This window comes from Rhinolophus hipposideros (assembly GCF_964194185.1).
Source record: "Rhinolophus hipposideros genome assembly, chromosome: 5".
In the NCBI taxonomy this organism is placed as follows: Eukaryota; Metazoa; Chordata; class Mammalia; order Chiroptera; family Rhinolophidae; genus Rhinolophus; species Rhinolophus hipposideros.
In genome coordinates this window covers 77,790,832-77,814,202 of record NC_138051.1, presented here as the reverse complement: position 1 = coordinate 77,814,202, position 23,371 = coordinate 77,790,832, and the positions used below count along the sequence as shown (strand labels likewise).

The 23,371-nt window shown below is 35.2% G+C and overlaps 1 protein-coding gene across 18 annotated transcripts in view; it reads left to right on the top strand.

Annotated features, from left to right (window-relative positions):
* Positions 1–23,371, top strand: part of NUMB (NUMB endocytic adaptor protein) — a 134,215-nt gene that overhangs the window by 89,661 nt on the left and 21,183 nt on the right. For 11 of the 18 annotated variants that reach the window (XM_081049905.1, XM_081049914.1, XM_081049908.1 and 8 more), the window contains one exon: positions 9,641–9,715. In XM_081049905.1, coding sequence (XP_080906031.1) covers positions 9,641–9,715 — 75 coding nt within the window. Of the gene's footprint in view, positions 1–9,640; positions 9,716–14,819; positions 14,853–23,371 lie in introns of all 18 variants that reach the window. The other 7 variants (XM_081049917.1, XM_081049901.1, XM_081049903.1 and 4 more) reach the window with 1 other exon arrangement.

The window sequence follows — 23,371 nt, the reverse complement described above, 5'->3', positions numbered from 1 at the left end:
TTGCATAGAAGTTTCAACTCTATTCAGTAACTCTTAAGCACTTAACTTCTTTGTGACATAATATGCAGTAAGATTTCCGTTACAGGAATAGTTGGTAATATCTGATAATTTGAAACTAGGACTAGATCTCCACTGGTCTAGACTTAGAGGGTTATATTCTTCAGCACTATACTATAATTTTATTACATGATAGGTGAATTAAAAGTTAGTTTATTGTAAGTGTTATATATAATTTAAACTTAAACATTTTTTATCAAAATGCTTGTGATTAAAAACGTCTTTTCTATCCCTAATCCACTCCCCAGTGACACTTTTAACCATTTTTATTTCTGCTTCTACCATTAGTAATATTTTCACTTCTTTAGATAATATGATTTCGCTCCCTTTTCTTAATTTACTCATATTTTTCATTGGTTCCCCACTATAAAGAAGAGAAGGAATGATTTAACCCACACATCCTTCCCTTCCGTCTTTGCCCCTTCTCTGCCCAGACGTTTGGAATTAGATTATTTAGTTTTTCCTCTTGGTTTACTGTCCTTATAAAATTTTTTGTTCTGTTCATTTTAGATGGTATATCTTGATTCCTTACCAAGTAAGATAAAAATATGAAACCTCTTAATCTCTTACCTCTAAACTGAGTATTAGCTATGCTTTTCCTTTTAACATTATGTAGGTCATTAACATTTTCATTCCGTCCTACAGGCATTAATTAGCTCCTTTTCTTTGTCTTGGGTTTATTGTAAAAGTTTTCATTATTATAAGTCTTATTGCATAGTGTATAGCTAAGTAATGTGGTTCATTTTCTTCTCTTTGAGTCCAGTAATTCATTGATATGTTCAGAAGATACTCACTGAGTGCCTGCTCTGTGCCAGTGTTCTAGGTAGCTGTCATTCACTGGGAATACAGGGAACAAAACAGACAAAATCCCTGCACAGGGCACACATTCTAATGGATGTTAACAATGAAAAAATAAATACATATAAAGTACTTGGTATAGAGCAAAAAGAAATGGAGTGTGGGTGGGGAGTGAAATTAAAATAGGATAATCAGGGAAGCCTTCACCTAAGAAGTGACTTTTGAGCAATGACCCAAAGAAAGTAGACAATCGGCTTCCTCAGAAACCTGAATGCTTGCTTTCTTACTTCTCATCTCTAATTGTACCATTTGCTCTAAACACACTGGCCTCCTTGCTGTGTCTCTAGAATACCAGGCATTCTCCTGGCCCAGAGCTTTGCACTTGATGCCTCGTATGTTGGAGGCATAGCAAAGAGGCCAGTGTGTTTAGAGGGAATGGGACAAGTGAAGATGAGAATCAGGTAAGGAACAGGGTGCCCAATGATATCGTTAAGTACTTTTCAACACTGTCAGACCTATCACCTACATTTTTTACTGTATCTTTTACTGTAAGTAAAAGTAAAAGTATAAGTACTGTCCTAAATAAAATGTTTACACACTACAACCTACTTATGCTTACATAATTAAACATATAAATAAGAAACAAAAGAAAATTTTAATAAAATTATACCAGAGTGTAAATGCTTGGACATAACTGGACCAGAAGACCTAAAAATAGTATGCCTTTACATAGAATCACTGTGGGTGAGATAGCTGCAGATGTAGACTGATATGATGTATTGGTAATTCATATACCATGAGTGGATTGCAATTGGTAATGTTATTTTTTTAATTGGTTAATAACTTTGGGTAAAATTCTTATCGAAGTACAGTCTTCCCTTGATTACACAGTTGCATTTGTACAAAAACACTATGTGTGTGTATACGTAGAATGGAGCGAGGGCCTAATCTAAAATAATTACTAGTAAGTTTTTTCAATCTATTTTAAGTGAATATCCTTTGGGACATTCAAATGTCATACAGGTAGCAGGAAGTCTGTCATCTGTGGCCCCTCACTGACTACCTACGAATAATTTTTCTGGTGATTGTTACCAAAAGTGCCTCCACATATTTCCTAACAGCCCCCTTTGAAATACCACTGGTGTAGGGCTTTATAAAACATTTTATTTGGAGTGAAATGGGAAGCCACTGAAGAGTTTGAAAGGAAGAGTGACGTTGTATGACTTATGTTTTAAAAGGATCACCGTGACTCTTTGCTGAGCAACGAGGAAAGCAGAGAGATCAGTTAAGAGGTTATTGCAAAAATCCAGATGGATGGTGATCGTGGCTTACGTCAGAGTGATAGCAGGGGAAGTGGTGAAAAGGAGTCGGATTCTGGATGTGTTTTGTAGATAGAGCTGATGGATTGATTTATAAGGCTTTACAAAGAGAAAGTGAAACCAAGGATGTTGCCAAGGTTTTTATCTGAGCGATTGGAAGGGTAGAGATTTGGGGGAAGACTGTTGGTAGAAGAGTAGATTTGTGAATGAAGGATAGTATCAAGCATTCAGTAGTTCTGTTATAAATGGCATTTTTAAAAAATCCATTTTCTGCTATTGCTGTTATAGAAATACAATTGGCTTTTTAAAAATTGAGATTATACTTGACAGATAACATTAGTTTCAGGTGTATAACATAATGATTCAATATTTGTGTATATTGTGAAAGGATACAGTTGACTTTTCTATGTTGAAATTATATCTAACAACTTGCTAAATTCACATATTCTAGTAACTTGTGTATTCTTTTGGATTTTCTACTAATACAATTATATAATCTATGAATAACTATAGTTGTATTTCTTACATTCCAATCCTTATACTTTTCATTTCTTTTTGTTCCCTCATTGCACTGGTTACAGCCTGGTGTACAATACTGGCTGGAATTGGTGATAAGAATCCTTGTCTCATTCCAGATCTTATCACAGTTGATCAGATTGAACAAGTTCCTTTCTATTCTTGGTTAAAAAATAATTTTAAAATTATTAATGGAAACTAAATTTTATCAAAAGCCTTTTCCGCACCTATTGAGATGATTATATTATTTTTATCTTTAATTTTGTTAGGTAGTAAATTACACTTACTGGATTTTTTGAATAGTCAACCAACCTTACATTCGTAGAATAAACTACCTCATTGATATCCATCATGATCAAGTTGAGTTTACTGAGTTATTGCTGGATTCTGTTTGTTAATATTTTGTTGACAAATTTCACATTTTTGTTTTGGAGACAGATTGGACTATAAGTTTCCTTTCTTATAACGTCCTTGTCAGGTTTTATATTGACAGAATGAAGGCTGGATTAGTTTTGACAAGGCTCCCTCTCTCTGATTTACGTCCACTCCTAGGGCATTACTTGTCCAGATGGTCCCAATGAGAGACTAGTGTTCACTGGAACCTGTTCCTCTGGTGGGTCCTTCAATTCTTCACTCCTTAGCAAATTGAAAATGCCCCAAACTTATTCTGTTTAACATATTCACTCTGTTTCCTGTCCTTGTGAATTTGTAGTTTTAGAGGCTTGATCAGATTTAGCTTTGGGTTTTTGTTTCCCAGGAATACTTCATTGTTGGTGTGGACTATTATCAGAAGTCACACAATAGCTGATTATCTATCTTTGGGATGACAGTAACCAATGATGATTATTGCCTGGGATTATTAATTCATTAAGGGTTTTACAACCCTTAATGATACTCCAATTCTGTCATCCCTTCTTCATTTATTAGCTATCATATTTCTGTGAAGCAAAATTCCCCATATCTACTGTGTGATTAACAGTGATATAGTTTTACAAGGAAAAACTGTAATTTCATTTATGAAAGAAATATTGAGCTATGAGGAAGATCAAGCCACCCTTCAGTCATAAGCAACATTTCCAAAATGAACGACTCTCCCTATTTGATCAACCACCTTTTTTAAAAGAAGAATAACATTAACTTAATGTATATAAGAGTAGTAAACTATAAGGCATTACTTAATTAGGAGAATTGCAGAGGTAATATGAGATAGTTGAAAAAAAGATAGATCTAGAAATCAAAAATCAGAGTTCTTTTCCTGGTTCTGTTAATTTACTAGTTATTGACCTTGTTTAAATCACTTAACTTTTTTGACACTTAGTGTCACATTTGAAAGATGAAGCTTTTGGATCTCTTTAAGTTACTTTGAGCTTTACACTAATGTGGTTAGATTTAATACATATGCTTAGGTCAGATGACTTGTTCATATACAGTTGTATTCCAAGTTTATTCTTAAAGAAAAGCCCATTTTAATTTGATTTTACTACTCCTCTTTGATTAAAGGCCCCAAACAAGTTTTGATGTCCTGTTCAGCACACCTGCACCCTATATTTTTTATGTTACATAGGCTATGTATATGTAATAATATGCCTTGTAGCTTTTTACAAATTAATGATCATGTCACTTTTGTTAATGTTGGGAACTGCTAACTGTACAGTCTCTCACGTAAGAGCTCTACATTTCTTCTGGTGGATAACATTGCCAAAGCAGGGGGTGAAATGTACTTTTTAAATAATTTTTTCAAGGAAAGGAAAAATGACTTAATTCATCTAAGAATGAAATTCCACACACTAGTTTTTCTAAAGTACATTTTTGTGAATAAAAGTCCCTCACTCAGAGGGAGTTTGGAAAAGGCATACAGACAAAAGAAGTCCCAGTGTCAAATATTTTAGCCGTTAAAGCATAAATCAGCTGCAGTTTTTCAGTGAGATAGTGTCTCAGAAGAGAAGAGACCTCTTTAATAATGTTTGTTTCAATGGGCATGTTTTTCTCATAGTCTAATAAGACATAAGGCTGATTTCCATCTCCACATTTCTAAAATAGATTAGACAGTTAAGAGTCAGTCCATATGGAAGATATTTTTGTTCTTGTCTTTCCACCAAATCTTCCCTCCCCCCATTTTTGTTGGCATAAATACCCATATGTGACCAATTGAATTGATCAAGATGATAGAATAAAATCCTTCAAAATGGTTTGAAGCCTGTGTTCATTTCTGAGCACCTAAAGGTAACTCAGAGATCATAAAACTCTACTTTCTCATTTTATTATTATAAAATGGAAATAGAGATTAAATGACTCGGAGGTGGTACTAGGAAGAGCCTTAAGAAAACACAGATATATAGTGTAGAAATGAGAAAGTGAGGAAACCCAATTACAGACTTCAGTTATATGAATACTGTATAGTTTTTCCTGATAAGTTTGAAAATTTAGATTAAGAATATTCTAGGAAAATACACATTATTAAAATTAGCTAAAGTAGAAAAAGAAAGTTGAATAGGCCCCTAACCATGAAGTAAATAGAGAATGTTTTTAAAACTCCAAAACTATCTCCCCAAAAACAAATGGCCAACAAGATATTCAGCATCATTAGTCATTAGGGAAATGCATATCAAAACCACAGTGAAAGTCAACTATAATTGAAAAAAAAAAAAACCAACACAATGAAGTAACACATTGCACCCACTTGGGTGGCTATACCTGAAACAAAACAAAAAACAAAAAAACCCCATAACAACAGAAAACAGTAAGTGTTGGTGAGGATGTGGAGAAACTAGAACCCTTATACATTGCTGATAGGAATGTAAAATCTGCTTCTGTAGAAAGCAGTTTGATGGTTTCTCAAAAAGCTAAACATAGAATGACCATATGACTCAGCAATTCCACTGATAGGTATATACCTCAAAGAATTGAAAACAGATACTCAAATAAATACATGTACTCTCCTGTTTTTATGGAATATTACTCAGCTATAAATGGAATATTACTCAGCTATAAAAAGCAATCAAATACTTATGCATACTACAGTGTGGTAAACCATGAAAACAGTATGCTAAGGGAACTACTAAAGGTCACATAGTGTGTGATTCCATTTATATGAAATATCCAAAATAGGTAAATCTGTAAAGACAGAATGCAGGTTATTGGTTGCTAGGGGTGATGGGAGTGGCAATGGGAAGCAAATGGTTAATGACCATCGGTTTTCCTTTTGGTGTGAGAAAAACATTTTGGAATTAAAGGTGGTGGTTGCACTACATTCTGAATGTACTAAATGCCACTTAATTATTCACTTAAAGTGGTTAATTTTATGTCATGTGGATTACATCTCATTAAAAAAGTTTTAAAATATTTATTATTCAATCCTGATAAATCATCTTAGCAAAATAGGAATAGCATCATATGTTTTTTAAATGCCTGAAAAACTATCTCAGAGTCATGCTTAAGGGTGAAATGTTTACAATGAATTCAGGAGGAAGATGAGATTGTTCTCCAGCACCGCTAGTATCAACACATTTAGAAATGGTTATCAGTACCTTTGGACAAGAAAATAAATTGTAAATGTGGGAAATCAAGACAACACTTTTTATGTTGTTTCTGTAGATGTCTCTCTGAAGAACCCAAGAGAATCAAGCAAAAAGCTGTTTCAAATGATAGGAAATTGCTGTATTTTGGCTACTTACAAGATATACTAAAATCAATATATAGAAAAAACACTTAGTTTAGTTGGAAAATATTATAGGTCTTCTGATTCTGGCAGAATGTGGATTAGCTAACATAGAAATAATCCCAATAAAAATATCTAGATATGCTGAATATACTTTCAAACAAACTGAGCGTTCAATAAGATAGGTATCTCCAATTACCAGAAATTAAGAAGGAATTTGAAAGCAAGTTAGGAATCATGCTAATGATGGAATAGCCTACGAGGGAGAGGATTTGTGAGCTTCAGCCTTTGGTTTTAACATTCATTCTCAAGTCTCCGAACTCATAAGAAGCAGAGAATTAGAACTGAGAACCCAGCATTGAACCAGAACCTTCAGTGGGCTTAAAAATCAATGAAATAGAGAACTAGAAGGAAAAGCACCACCTCCTCCCCCCATTCAATTAAGGAATCTTGCCTCAAACCTTGAATGAAAAAAGGAGTCTCCCAAGAAAAATTGAAACCATGGGTTTGGACTTCATACACTATAACTTGCATGGTATAATAAACCTCAAAGTAATAAAGAGTAAGTATTAGGCTAGTAATACACCTGGGGTACCTTTTAGAAGCAAATGTAAAACCACAATCCAGATTGTGTGAAATTCTCCTAGAAAACTGAGCTTCAGTGAAGATGAAATTATGATTTTTAAAAAGTTGTAAATAATGTGGAACTGTTCAGCAGGTACGATAAAGGATAATACAATAAAGGACAAGAGGATTAGCACTTTAAGAACTTGAAATATAGACTATAGACTACAAAATATGTATACATAAAATCATTAAAGACATAAGAAAAAGAATTTGAGCTATAAGAAAAAAAGGCAATGAAAAAAGAATATGCAGATTTGACAAAGAATCAAATCTGAGCTTCTAAAAGTGAAAAATACTGTTATTGTAATTGAATTTAATGGAGATTAAATAGTGGATTAGACCTAGCTGAAAAGAGAACTGATAAACTGGAAGATAGATTTGATGAAGTTACCCAGAATGTAGCACAAAGTTATAAAGAGAAAATGTGAAAAAGAAATGAAGAAACACGGATGAACAAATTTAAAAGCCCAGTAGCACTGACAGGCCTAATAGGAGCTTTAAGGAGGAAAGAAAACGAATTTATTCAAAGCAGTATTTGAATCCTCAGATTGAAGAAGCAAATAGGATAAATAAAAATTAGTCTGATACATTTATGTCCTGTTGATCTTTGACAAAGTTAGAGTCCACTCAATGGGGAAAGAATTATTTCATCACCCATTGGTTCCCGGACAACTGGATTTCCACAAGCAAAACAATGAAGCTGGATCCCTACCTCACACCATAAAAAAAAATTAATTCAATGGGTTGGTGACCTAAGAGTAAAAACTATGAAACTCTTAGAAGAAAACACAAGGGTAAATCTTCATGACTTTGGATCTGGAGGTTGAGTCTTAAATATGACTCCACGAACACAAGCAGCAAAAGAAAAAAATAGATAAATTGAACTTTATCAAAATTAAAAACTTTTGTGCATCACAGAACATTTTCAAGAAAGTGAAAAGACAGCTTACAGATAGCAGAAAATATTTGGAAATTATATATCTAATAAAGGTTTAATGTTCAGAATATGCAACAGCTCATACATATACAACTCAAACAATTTAAAGACATATAACCCAATTAAAATATGAATAGACATTTTTCCAAAGAAGATATGCGAATGACCAGTTAGTACATGAAAAGATAGATGCTTGACATTGTTAGTCATTGGGGGATACAAATCAAAATTAAGAGATACCACTTCACACTTATTAGAATGGCATACATTTTTCAAAAATGGGAAAAAATGCTGATGAGCTTGTGAAGAAATTGAAATCCTCCTAATTTTGATGGGAACGTTAAATGGTGCAACACTAAGGAAGACAGCTTGGTATTTCCTCAGAAAGTTAAACATCTAATTACCCCACGTTACCCAGCAATTCTACTCCTAGGTGTATACCCACAGGAACTGAAAGCAGGGACTCAAACAGATGCTTATATGTCAGTGTTCATTGGAGCATTATTCATGATAATTAAAAGGTGGAAACAAACCAAGTGTCTGTCAACAGATGGATGAACAAAATGTGATGTATACATGCAATGAAATATGATCATACCATTAAAAGGAATGAAGTTCTGACATATACTACATGGATGAACATTGAAAACATGTTAAGTGAAATAAAGCTCTACACAAAAGGACAAATATCGTACGATTCTATGTACTTCTATGCAGTACCTAGAATAGGCAATTTCACAGTGACAGGAAGTAGATTGGAGGTTACCAGGAGCTGGGAACGGGAGGACTGGGAGTCATTGCTTAATGGTTAGAATTCTGTTCTCACACTCTATGTAATCACGAGAACACTACAGGAAAATCTGTTTATTATAAAGCTCTAAGGTTCTAACTTCCCATTCCCTTAACTTCCTTTTCCTCTCTATAAATAACCCTCCATCTTGGCATACAGGCCAGGGTGTGCACGTGGCTTGCCATGTCTGCATGCACTGGGCTGCAATCCTTTCTTTTTCCGAATAAATCCTTTTTGGTGATGAAACACCTAGTCGGTATTATTTTCAATAGACAAAAGAGATAAGCAAAGATAACTTGGGCAAGTTTTAAACTCTATATGCTTGTGCTTCCTGGGGTTCTGGTTACTCATTCCCAGTATTTCATCTCCATTCCAGGGCCAAATGTTGGGAGATACTGGGCAGGTTGGGGAACAGGTTGGGGTTGGCCCCACCTTTCAGGGATCACAGTTTTACTAAACAGAGGAAGGTTCTCGCAGGTTTCCATTGCTACCATCACCACCACCACAGGATTTCTTTTTATGTGCCCTGCTTTTATGTGCTCTTCATAAAAGGAATATGCCATCTCTTTTGCCTTGGAATAACTATTATTTTTATGTATGCCTATTTCAGTATGCGCACACACACTTTGGGATTATTCTTATGTTTAGAGACAAAGTAACTGCGGCTAGGCTATTATGCCTCAGATCCAATAGATTCAGGTAACATTTAGTGCCTAATGTATACTCTTCTATAATAACTCTGAGACATTTATTATAAATCTCATTCATATGAGGACACGGAGGATAAGTAAAGTAACATTATCTTAACTTTCTACAATGGCTGTGAGTTTCTTGAGTGCAGGAATTTCAATATTCAATTTTCTACCATCTAATACCTACCATATAGTAGCTACTCAATAAACATAGCAATAGCCCTAACTTTTTTCTTCTTTCTACAGTACCTTGGCCATGTAGAAGTTGATGAATCAAGAGGAATGCACATCTGTGAAGATGCTGTAAAAAGATTGAAAGCTGTATGTATTTGATGGTTACCGCTGTTGATCTATATGTTGTAAATATTTTCTTAAAAGATTTTGCTCACTAAATTTTAGTGACTTAACTATCAAGTAAGAACAATGTTTCTCTTAAGGCAAAAAAAAAGTGAGCTCACTAATAAAGAACATCTCATTTTGTTCATCCAAAGGTATAAATTATGACCTTCAATTTAGGCCAGACATCATCCAAAAGGTACTTTTGATTCAGAATCCTTATTAAACAAATGGTATGAAACCTTATAGATGAATAATATTCCAAAACCAGGATAAAACTGTTAAAAGTTAGTGTCTTAATTGTGATAAATGGGTTATAAATTACTGATTTTAAATCTATAAGAAACACCTTTCCAGGAAAACGAAGGAGACAGAGATATCTGTGTTCATGGCTAGTAAGGTTTACATTTTGGAAGGACTTATTACCTTGACTGCTACTCCCCAATCTCGTTCTCTACACTCCTTTCACATAAACAGTTTATTTTCCCTGCCTCTTTCATACTTGAAACTTCAGCATACTTGAAATGGAGAATCCTTTTTGCCACATAAATAATGTTTATTTGTCTTATGCCATAGAATACATCCCAGGCTCATGCCTGTATATTTAATAAAAGGAGAGAATGGGTTCAGAGTTCATAAAGTTTCAGATAAAATGTTAATTTCATATTTTGAATAGGTTTGAAGAATGTTTCATAAACTCTGACAGCCCTCATCACCTCTTCCTCCTCTCCAGTTGTGGCCTTCCCCCTGTGCTCTGATAGCTTTATGCATTACCTCTGCATGGCCTTGCCCCAATTAGCATTCGATATTCGTTGCTTTGGGTTTGCTGGTCTGGTGAGCTGCTACAAGTTTGGCTATTAGTGAGTGCTTTTTTTTCTCAATTTGCTTAATAATCAAAACTTTTTTGCTTCTTGGTACATTCTGTATGACCTCTTTTCTGTAATTCTGCATTATAAAAGATACAAAATTGAGGAAGCAACCAACTCAAGAGAGGTGGATTACATTTTGAAACAAATGCCTGAATCCATTATGGAAGGGAAAGGAGGAAAAAATAACGCATTATACTATGCAAAGAACTAAAAAAAAAAAACAACAGAAAAAAAAAAGATAGATAGATACATGTACACATACCCCTTTACCTTAGATTTTGGTCATTTAAATTCTTACATGAGGCCCTTCCTAGTCTGTCTGTGCCCTCCGATTAATTATCATTAATGTTAAAGGGACTTTTATCTGTATAGTATGGTACATGAAACTATAATTTATAGACTTGCTATGTTCACCTGAATATATTCCCCTATTAAATATAGCCCCAGATAATGTAGTTTTCCAAGAATAATAATATGTTTAAGAACATTTTTTTAAAAATGCAATGATTTGCCCTGTAGTCATTAAAGAATATTTTAAACATCATAATACTAATAACTGAAAACAACACACAAATCAGTGAACAGACTAGATAGACCTGAAACAAACTATAAATAGTTATTAAAATCTTATAACTTACAATTAGAAGGTCACTGTGGAATGAGCCTTTAGAAGTCTTTTGATTCAGAGTATAGCTTCATGTTCACTCTCTAAATAAGGAAAAACTAGGGTTAAATTTACCCAGAAGGCATTAAGAAATGATATTTAGTTGTTTAATGAGCAGTTAATCCTCTTAACTGCCTATTTTTAACCTACTTTTAATTAGAAACATATCTTTATTGTATAGGTGGTGTATGTTCATTGTATAAAATACAAGTGAACAAAAACTACATAAAATCTCTTGCAATCCCCAGAGAAAGCCACTATTCACCATCTAGTTCTAAAACTAATTTTTTAGGTGATGAATGTTTTTGTTTTATTTCACCTTTTTATTTTTTGAACAAAGAAGATTATAAACTATAAGCATGATTATTTAAGACACAGGACTATTTAGATAATAAGATTTAATGAGTTTTTATTTTCACTAGAAATAGAAAACATTGCCATTTAAAAAAAATTATACCTATGCCTAGAACAATGTCTGGCACGTAGTAGCCACTCAAAAAAATTTCTGAAACGAATATACAGAAAACAATTCAGTCCTCAATATGTGGTCAAATTGAATCTCGTAATAATCATCATAATCACAATTATATTTAATATTTTAAAGTTTATGAAACTTTTGCATATCTCTTAAAGATCCTTATTTCCCTAGGTATTTTGTAACTAAAATGAAGTTTTATATATGTTGCTTGCTTTTCATGACAAACTTTTGAACTTTGAAGGGAAATTGACCACTTCTGAACTTTTCATTCAAGAAGTTCTTTAAAATTTTTCAGACCAACCTTATCCAGGCGACTTGGAGCAAATTTGTTTATTATTTTACATAGGCAAGCATGATGTATTTTTTAAAATAAGATAGAATATTTAGGTAACTGAGGTCAGTTATACTCAGTGAAACTTCCCCCTTGTATAAATTCCCTTTCTAATGCTGTACTGAGAAGCTTGCAGAAAGTTGGAAGTCTACAGGATAGTTTTTGTCAGATCATATTTGTCCACAAAAATTTATGACTTTTGTCTTCTTTTCATATTTTTACTATGCTGAAAATTTTAGTTGCCTCCCCCCCTTACCAAATATTCATCTAACAATTATCTATAATCTATAACAAACATCTATAATCAGATATGCCAGATGCTTACATTGTGCCAAAAGCTGTATCTCTGGAGATATTTTGTTTGTTTATTTTTCTAGACCATAAAGCTTCCTCTTAGAGTTTCCAATAAATGGAAGCAAACGTAAAAGTGTACAAACCTACAGATTAAAGGAAAAAATAGCATGTGTATGGAACTAGTTTGAATGCCAAAGTTTTAAAGTTTGAAGACTTACGTAGCTCACATGTACCAGATAAGTAGCAAAACAAACATCTTAAACTTATCACTTGAATAATCTTTGAACAAAAAATCTTACATTATAGTGCATTTTAAATTTGTGGGGAATTGAGGAAGCAGGGTAATTTGCAAGTATAGTTTTCTTTTTCCTTGAAGTAGTCCCTTACAATTTAGGATTCAGTTAGGCGTTATCTGCAAACTTAATATTCTCAAATGAAAAAATATAATTAAACAAGACAGTGTTTTAAACATATGCTTCTCAGAGCATAAGTATGTTTAAATTGTTTTTTACTTTGTATGCATAAAGTTAGTTACAGCTATTTTTAACTCATTTATTTTGTGACATAATTTCTCAGTTTAGCCACTTAGGGATTTAACATTGTGTAGGATATTGCCTATGGACAATCTATTGTCTATTTTCATGCCTTTATGTCACAGTCAGTTGCTGGGTGAGGAGTAATGTCATTTATCAGTCTATTCTGTAATAAGTGTATCGGGCCTTTGGTTATTTTGCTTGACCCTGATCCAAAATGCCCTTCCTTTTAAAAAGTCTTTTCTTTCCGTTGTCTCTGTAAATGTCTCTCCCTCTCTGTCTTTGTTTTAGACTAGTTTCATTATACTACCAGTTTCTAATATGTTGGTTTTTTTATTCACTATTTGATATATTTTTTTCTAATGTATGTTCTTGTTTTAGCAGGTAAAAGAATCATAACTTAATTGTTTTAAAAAAAACATTCTCTAATAACTATCTTTTTAGGCATTTTGCATGTCAACTTTTTTCATTAACATCTGAGATCTTTTATAAAAAGAGGACACACTCCATGTTTAACAAGAGCTTTGCTGGAAGCTAAATTAAATATTAACAGATCTCTTCCCCTTACCTCCTTATCCCTCAAGAATGGTGAATCTTTTAACTTTGGCTGCATCCTTAAAAGCTGATGGTTGCTCACAGTCTAACAAAACTAGGGTCACCAAACTTGGCAGCAGAAATAAAGTTAGTCTTACTGTGTTAACTACCCCAATTCCTTTATTATTTTTCCAGCTTAAGTTCAAAACACTTTGTGGAAATATTTGATGCTATTTGTCATTTTCAAAACTCAAGGAGCAAATAAACTGTTCAGTGTTTAGATGACTTCATAAATTGTCTGAGAGAGTCAAATTTCAGTACAATTGTCTTTTTCTAGATATTTATTCATCATTAAAAACGGATTATAAAAAGTAAAGGTTTAAAGTATTGTTCAACCAAAGCTAGGAAATGTAAAGTTAAGGTAACTCGGGTGAATTAGAATCCATCTACTTTGTGTAAGTGCTTCAGATTTTAAATGGTGGCCAGTTTTCAAAGTTTGCATATGCTTAAAAATTGGTGCTGAAACCATAGATAGCTATGTCTCTCTCATCTGCATAGTTTCAGAATTGTATACTTATAACTGTCTATGCAAGTTTTTTTATAATAAAACAGTAGCATTTAAAAAGAAAACAACCCATTCCTTAAATTTCAGTTGTGGTCCACAGATGTGGTTTGGTTCTCAGAAATGTTTGTTTCCTCAGCTCCAGTGAAATCATTAGTTTGTGTTCTTTATAGATGATTTATTCTGTGTTTGGAATGGAACATATATATTCTTTTCCCATGATTGTTGTGGAATTGATCACACCCGTACAAATCAATCCTAATGCATCAGTAAGGATTCTATAAGTGACATCTTGAACTCAGTAAGAAAAAGTCTGACAAGAAGCCTTGCTGCACACAGAACTTAATTTTATATGATTACATAGGCGTTTGAATGTGAGCTGGATTTTTTCATTGATGACTCCCACACAGATGAGCACATTTCAGTTGAAAAATGTACATGAAACTAATCTTCTATTTACTGCTCACTGTTAATGAAATTTAAAATGCAAGTCTCACCAAGCTAGTTTGTCCTAATCTTTTTCTCTGCTACCAAATTTGGATAATCTCTGTTTTAAAAATAGAGAATACTAAACTAACTATTTGCTCTGCATGGGATGCAGGTTCTGATTTCTTCTCATTCTTTCCACGGATTCTTAGGCCATACAGTATGTTTCCCTGCATTTTCATGTCACTCCTGGTATGGATAACTCTTTAAAACTCTCACTTCCTCCCCTTCTCCTACTTTGCCCTTGACCCAACTTCTGTATGTGCTTATTGGTGTGAAACCCTGGGACATTTAGCCCATACAGTAATAGCGCTCGACTTGTCCCCCTGTTCCTCCAGGAAAGGAAGTTCTTCAAAGGCTTCTTTGGAAAAGTAAGTTTGATGCCACATTTGTGCTTGCTTTATAAGGAGTTACACCCCTAGTATAGCACTGACATATTTTTAAAAAAGAAGTACAGCTTTGGTATCTTTATAATACAGGAATTGATTTGTCTGTACATGGAAATTAATGAATGAGAAAGTTGCTATCTATGATATTCCGTTTCTGTTGATATTAAACCTGATGCTTCCTAGGAAAGTCCAATCAACAAATCAAGTAGGTTAAAAAAGGATGGTCTCAAGACTAGGTGTTAAAATAAATTTAATTTGATCTTGCAAAACTGTTCACATTAGCATATTAGCTGAATTTTTAACAAATGGGTTTTACTTAGTGTTCAGTATTGACAGAGAAATGGGAACAAATATTAAATTCAAGTGAAAATTAAATGTACCCCAAATTTACATTCAATGCTATTACTTTTTCTCAATCTAAGTTAAATTTCAGGTGAAGTAAATGAAAGTACATAAACTTGTCTGTAGGGATCCCTTGATTTTTTTTTTTAACCTAGGCTACTTATCTAAGAAATCTTTGTTAGTTTAACAAATATGTCATATGTGGAATGTTGTTCATGTAGATGCTTTTCAAGTAATGACTGTTTTATGTTCAGATTTACTTGAAATTAAGAATATATATACAAATAGGTAAATACACTTCTAACATTTTTGTGTCCAAGTTTACCATTGTTTAGTTTTAAGTATTACAGACTTGAGACAGTATAAGAAAAAACTTCTGTCATTGGAAAACTGAGTGTAAATTACTAAAAGTTTATGTGAATATGAAAATCCCATCACAATTGGTTTCTTACTGGGTGGTTTTGTTAACTTTGGAACTTTTAAAGAACAAATAATTTTCATTTTGTTCTCAAGTAAGTATTTTAGTAATAACCCGTTTTTACATGTTCTTGTTTGGGTCACCTTTATATTAATCGAAACAAATCTGAAGGATTTTTGGATTGCGTGGTTTAATTTAGTTACTGCTGTCAATCTGAAATAAAAAGTCACATAATTGACCCACGTGTCACAATAAAAATTTAATAGACATTTTGAGTCTGAGTCAAATTAATGGGTCCGTAATATGTGGGACCCATATCTAGAAAGAATCCTGTAGACATTTGCATCATTATTAATTGGCACTTAATTGTTAAGGAAATGTTTTTTGTAGAGTATTTTTTCTTTCCCAAATAGAATTTCTCAAAGCAGTTCCACATCACCACAATTATCATACAATTTAGATTATTTTCCAAGTGATCAGTTTTTAATACATATGTCAATTATAGTAAAACAGACTAGTCTATGAAGGCTAGGTTGTAGAAAATATTGATTTGGTTTATAGAAAAACATGTTAAAAGTATAAGGTGTGAGGGAACAAGGACAGCTCTCACTTCACAATCAATCCCAAGGTGGCAGTATTCATTGCTATATACAATGGGGTTGTAGCACAGTTACCGTGGAGCTGAACTGGGCCACACTTTGCTTCTTAGCTATTTTCACTGCATTTTGCTACATGATAAATTTATATGGCATGAGAAAGAAAATTATGAATCATCTCACTTCATCGTTACAATAACCCTGAAATTATTATTGTCCCTGTTTTACGAGGAAACTGAAGTTTACAGAGGTTCAGTGACCCTCCTGAATTCACAGATATAACAAGTGGTGGAAGCTAGAATTTGAACTCAGATAATCTGACTCTGGAGCCCACACTCTTAATCACTATGCTATACAATTACTCTGTATTCATATTATTTACAAGCGAAGTTTAAAAAGTTTATCCTTAAAAGATGCTAGTAAATAAAGAGCTTCCTAAAAGTCACTTACTTTCTTCTTTACAGGTAGTACTTCAACTTTAGATTTTGTCTCTTGTTAGTTTACTTTTTTATTAGTTAAAGCTTCAAAGAGTTTTTTTCAGTGGTTCAAACTAACAGTTTATTTATTTGGAGATATTTAAATCATACTAGTGAGTTTGACTCCCACAGGATTTCCTTAAAAGAAGCTAAGCTATCCCATAATGGCATCCGTGACCAAATGTGACGATCAGAATTTTTTCTCATGTTTTTACAGAAAGAATTCTTTCTATGGCAGGATGATTATATTCTAATATACCGTTTTTGAAATTACAGTTAAATCATTCAGAGAGTTTGGAAAACTAAGTGGGGGGGGGACAAAGACTTGATCGTTATCTTACCAGAAATATGCTTTTAAATGAAAACTTTACTCTGGAGCCTTTTAAACCTTTCAACTTGCTATCTATCATTCAGCTCATTTCTACACTAATCTACAAGAAATAGGCTGGTGAAAGAGACTTGGTTTGGTGAGTTTTCTAGGTCAGCTGTGGTTTGATGAAAGCCGAACATGAAGAATCTCACAGAATAGTGTACGATAGGGAATTTTTATCCAGTTCAGTTCCTCATAAGTTTTGATACTTTCTTAGCCTTCACATCATGTATGATTTAATGGCCCAGGATAAAGAGAACAGTTATCAGAAAGTGTTTCCATTACACATATTTGCATAAAAGTAGATCGATGTAAGAATTCTTCGCCCTGATTCTGAATTACAAGTCATGGCCAGGAGGACTGCTTCCTCTTCTCCCTAAATCGCATCCTGGACCCACCCACCCAGTCACCTCCTCATTCCTGCATTACCAGCTGATGGGAGCAGTGCCTCCACAAGCTTTAGGAGTAGGGAACAGATAAACCTGGGTCTGTTACAGGACTATTTTAACACATTGTAAGTTTACACACATCTTAAAAAAGAGGAGAAACAAAAACTGAGAACCTGAAATCACTTTTTCCAAACTAGCTACATTAAATTGTTCATTGTTTTAGGAAAGCCAAGAACGTGTTTGGCTCATTACACCAAAGTAATTAGTGTATTTGGCCGTACTAGGCCATACTTTATTACCAAATGGTTATAGGGCTTAACATTAACATTAAAAGGAGTTCATAATATATTTGAGGAACCCCATGAGCTAAGTAATCTGTATTCTTTTTTTTTAATGAGGAACCGACTGAACCTAAAGATATAAAATGTTCTTAGGCCACCCTATTAGGTCTCTTTTTAAAGCCTTGTATTAGAAAAACTGTTCAGTCTGCCCCCTTTGTGTCTTTCTCCTGTGTGTCTCATTTACTGTTCACACAACACACTTTACTTCTGGTCACCAAACGTGGAGATTTTTCCCCACACCAAGCAATTCTCTCACACCAGTTGGGTGTCCTACAATTTAACCCAATTCTGATACTCTCTACCTGGAGATCGTGTCAGATCCCACAGGTTAAGGGCTCAATCCCCCAGCACTGCCCCCACCCTCCTTCAGATACCAATCGCCAGGAGTAGGTCCCCAGGTTACCACAGCTTCTCTCCAGTTTGGCTACAAATCAGAGGTTCCCATCACCTCCTCCTCAGGTTCGATTAATTTGCTAGAATGATTCATAGAACTCAGGGAAACACTTACTTAGGTTTACCAGTTTATTAAAGCATATGTGGCAAAGGATACAAACAAACAGCTAGATGAAGAGATACATAGGGCAAAATCTGGGAGGGTCCCAAGTATAGGAGCTTCTGTCCCGTGGAGTTGGGGTTTTATGGAAGCTTCCTTGCATAGCCATGATTAGTTAATTCCATTTCCAGCTCATCTCCCCTTTGGAGGATGGGGAGAGAGGCTGAAAATTCCAGGCTTCTAATCATGGCTTGTTCTTTCTGGTGACCAGCCCCCATCTAGAAGCCCACCCAGAGTTGCCTCATTAGAACGAAAGATGCCCTAGTGATCTTATTACTTAAGAATTTACCAGAATTTACATAGGGTTTTAGGAGCCCTATGCCAGCAATGGGTCAAAGACCAAGAGATGCTCATAGTTCTTTGATCATACAGGAAATTATAAGGGTTTCGGGAGCTCTGTGGCAGGAACTAGGGACGAAGACCAGTATATATTTTCTATTATCTTACAGCCATTTACTTGTATTTATATAGAGCTTTATAGTTTATGATATGCTTTGACCTACTTTCTAATTTGCTATTCATAACAGCTCAGTGAATTAGGATAATTCATGAAACTACATTTAAGAAATGAGCGAACAAGCTCAAAGATGTCACCCAGCTAGTAGCAAATAGTAGTGCCTACCCTAAAACCAGGTTTTCTGCAGCCTGGTGCAAAGTTCTTTCACATACCCCTTACTGATGTTTTCTCATTCAAAAGTATTGGCCTCTGCTCTCCTTACTTATGATGAATGGAGAAATGTCTAATGCAGAGGACACGAGACAGTTCAAGGGTCGGTCGCAGACATACCTGCACACAGTTTATGAATTTGAATTAGTTGCAGTATTTCCAACATTGAAAGCTTGCACATAAAAACTAGGATACCTATCTTAAGAATGAGAAGATCTGGCAAAATAATGTGCTTTCAGTGTGACTTGAGCTGAGTAGCTAGCGACTGTGCTTTTCGGTTGTTTGCCACAATCCGTGTAATCCCCTATTATCTTATGCTCAGCCCACTTCCCTTATTCTGTTACCTGCTTCTAGCCGTGTAGCGTTTGAGTGTGTGAACGCCTCCCTGGGCTACTTTATCACTTAGATTTGGTGGGTAGTGGGTAACCACTTCGAACTTTACTATATCTGTTCTAGCTGATTCTGTTAATGTATGGCCAAATATATTTTCTCAAGTTTTTCACACTTTTACAGTTGTTAAATGGCATCATTAGGAATGGTTATGTTTTTAAAAATGCGTGGTTGAAAGGTAATACGTGGTTATGTTGTTTTCGTCTAATTCTCACGAACAAAGCGTTTAATGGTATTTATGACCCTTTTAAATCAGTGTACTCACGTCTACATTGTATTTTAGATTTTCCAAACTTTCTCCTCTGTGACAAGTAGTACTTAGCGCTTATTCTGTCTGGATCCTTTTCTTTAAAAGTCAGGGAATATCTGTTGCATCTTTCCTTTTCTTCCTTCCCGCCTTTTTAATTCCCATGCCCTGTCTTCTGTAAATGTTACTTTCCTTACATTTTGTTGGATGCATCTTTTAGGATTTGGTTTATTTTCTTTTTGAAGTGCATTATAACAAATTTCTGAAGAAGAAGAAGAAGAAGAAAAAGAGAGTCCCAAGAGTAATCAGAAGATTTCCATTCATCCTTCGTTTCATTATTTCCTGTGACATGGCCAACTAGTATGTCAAATGCCTTGGTCACTGACCTTTCCTAGATAAAAAAAATTCAATAGCCTTGAGAGTTATCTTTCTGTATTCGTGTTTATGAAAACCCAGTGGTTCTCAAGCTTCAGGTCACAGTTGGTATCTAAAACATGCTAGGGAGAGACTGTGCTATCCAGATACGAAGATAAACAAGACGGTCTCTATTTTTGTTCAGCCCATTTACTCTTATTTTTAGATGACTATTTCACACGTCCTTTGTTCTTAAACTTCCAGAATTTCTTATTCTGTGCTTTCAGCTGATGACCTTGCTTCTTGCTTCCTACCTCCCTGAAAAAACAGAATTAATCAGAAGAAAACTCGCATGTGCCCCCACCACAGCTACTCCCCCCACCACAGCTACTCCCCCCGCCGCATCCATGTTTGTATCCATTGCCCTCCTGTTCAAGGGATGAGCGTGCACCTGGCTGAGGCCAACTCCTCCATTAGAGTCTTACTATTCCAGATCCGACTTATTCCAGCAACGCTACCCGCTCTCTCTTCCATAATCAGTTTTTCTTTAGTGGATCACCATTAGCATAAAAACAACCTATCTTTTTGAAAAAAGGTTTCTTCTTGGTGCTTTCACTTCCTGCTCTCCCTTCCTCTGTTAAACTCATTTTACCCTCAGCACTCCACCTAAGCGGTTCTTATCAGTTCTTCCATATTACTATTCCAGTGGTCCTATCACCTTACTCGACCTGTCAGCAGCATTTGACAGAGCCTATCCCTCCCTTGCGTTGAAACAGTCCGTGCTTTTGGAGTTGAGAGATCATACTCTCTTGGTTTTTTCTTATAATGCTACCTACTTCTCTGACTACACCTCTCCTTTGATGATCGCATCCAATGTCATGGGTTCAAATACCATCTCTATGCTGGTGATTTTGAAATTTCTATCTCTAGACATCTCCCCCAAACCCCATAGTGGTATTTCCGTCTTAGAAGCAGTATAGCATAGGAGTCAAAGGCACAGACTCTCGGAAGCCAGATTACTTGCAGTTAATCCTGGCTCAGCCGCTTACTAGCTTTGTAACCTTGGGAAAGGTTATCAGCTGCGTGTACCTCAGTTTCCCCACCATAGAAAAGGACAATACTAATACCAACATCGTGTGATTATTGTGAAGATTAAATGAGTATAAACACAGTGTACAGAACAGCCTGCTGAGGTGGGTAAGTGTTAAGATTGGTATCATCAGCATCATCAAACACTTCACGCCAGGCAGCTCACACTAACGTGTCACAAACCAAATTTCTAATCTTTCTCTCCCAAACTACTCTTGGCTAGTCTTCCTCATCTCATATGCAGCAACTCTGTCTCTGTGCTCTAGCCAGAAATTCTGGATCTGATCTTGACTCCTCTCTCTTTTACACCCTATATCAATAGTTTCTATCTCACTACCTCCGCCACTACTGCCCTGGTCCAAGCCAGCTTCCTCTCACCTGCATCATTGCAATAATGTTCTACTTCCCCTGTTTTCATTGTTGTTCCCCTACCATCTGTTCTAAAGATAACAGTCTGAGTGATCTTTTTTAAGACAGAAGTCTGATTGTATTGCCCCATTGCCCCAGAGTCTCCAGTAATTTCCTGACCTACTCAGAGTCTTTTGGGCCTTGGAGGCCACTGTGCATGAATTCCCTCTGTCCCTTTTCCTGTCTTCTCCTATTCTCACTCTTGCTCCCTCTGTTCCAGTCACACAAGCCTCCTTGCTATTCCTTGAGCACACGAGGTATGCATTAACCTCAGGACCTTTGCACTTGCTATCACCTCAAATCTGGAACACGCAGATATATGCATGGCTCACTTCTTCATATTTTCCATTCTTTGTTCAAAAGCCTCATTCTCGGCAAGGACCCCATTTTAAATTCCAGATACCACACTTCTCCATATATACACTAATTATTTCCCCTCCTAGCTTGATTTTTCTTTGATCGAGCATATTACCATTTGTCATACCATACATGTTACTTGTTTACTTCCTCACTAAAACATAAGCTCTCTGAGGACAGAGAGCTTCACCTATTCTGTTCACGGCTGAATCTGTAATGCCTAGAATAGTATGTGGTCCATAGTAGCGGCTCCAGAATATTTGAGTTAATGAATGAATGAATAAATGAATGAGTGACACACTGCTTTCAAGTTCACCCTGTAGTGGGAGAAATATGACTGATTTAAAACAATGGTTATCAAATTGTATAATATTAACAGGCACCACTGGAGCAGAGGAAGAGTGAACGTAAGAGGATGTGATTGAGGATTCTAGGAGGAAATGACGCATAAGAATGAGACTTAAAACAATGAGTTCCAGTGTAACTAAGTTAGAGGAGAAAGACGTTTCAGACAGGAGGAACAGCATTAACAGTACCACTGGGTGAGACAGGACATGCTCCAACTCATTCATTCATTCATTCAACCTAGGGATGGATATACAGAAGAAAGATGAGACCCCAGTTTCTGGTGTGGATGACCAAAGGAAGGGGGAATCGTTCATTGTGAGAAAGGGTATGATGAATTTGGTTTTGGAGAGGTTGAATTTGAGATGTCTGTGGAATTTTTATTTCTGCTGTTACAACGTTTGAAATATGAATTTAATATTAGAATCCCTATATTAATATTAGAATCCCTTATTAGAATTTAATATTAGAATCCCTTCCCCCCCACAATTAAAAGTGATTTGGCAAACTAGAAGAGCTAAATTGTCTCCAAAAATCTGTCCTTTGCTATTTGGTTCATGAGATGCTACCATCCTTGTTTTTTTCCCTCGAAAGCCTTTAAAGGCCCCTCTCATTTAAGAAAATGCAGGAAATAGTGTCTGTTAGTGTCCCAGATTAAAAGTTGCTGTACTTTTTAAAAAAAAAAACAAAACATTTTTATTTTATTTTATTGGGGAGTATTGGGGAACAGTGTGTTTCTCCAGGGCCCATCAGCTCCAAGTCGTTGTCCTTCAATCTAGTTGTGGAGGGCGCAGCTCAGCTCCAGGTACAGTCTCCGTTTTCAATCTTTAGTTTCAGGGGGCGCAGCCCACCATCCCATGCGGGAATTGAACAGGCAACCTTGTTGTTCAGAGCTCACGTTCTAACCAACTGAGTCATCTGGCCACCAAAAGTTGCTGTACTTTTAATGAAGCAACCATTAGAGATAGTGCCAGGCTCAAATCCTGTAGGAGGTTGTGTTTTTTTCCCTTCACTACTTTATCCTGTGGGGAAGTACTCACTGTATCTTGGAATTATAAGACAAAATTTATTTATTACATGACTCTGTTCAGAAATTCAAATATCAAATTACAGATTTTAAGGCCCTTCTCAGATTAAAAAAAAAATGAAGCCAAGTTTC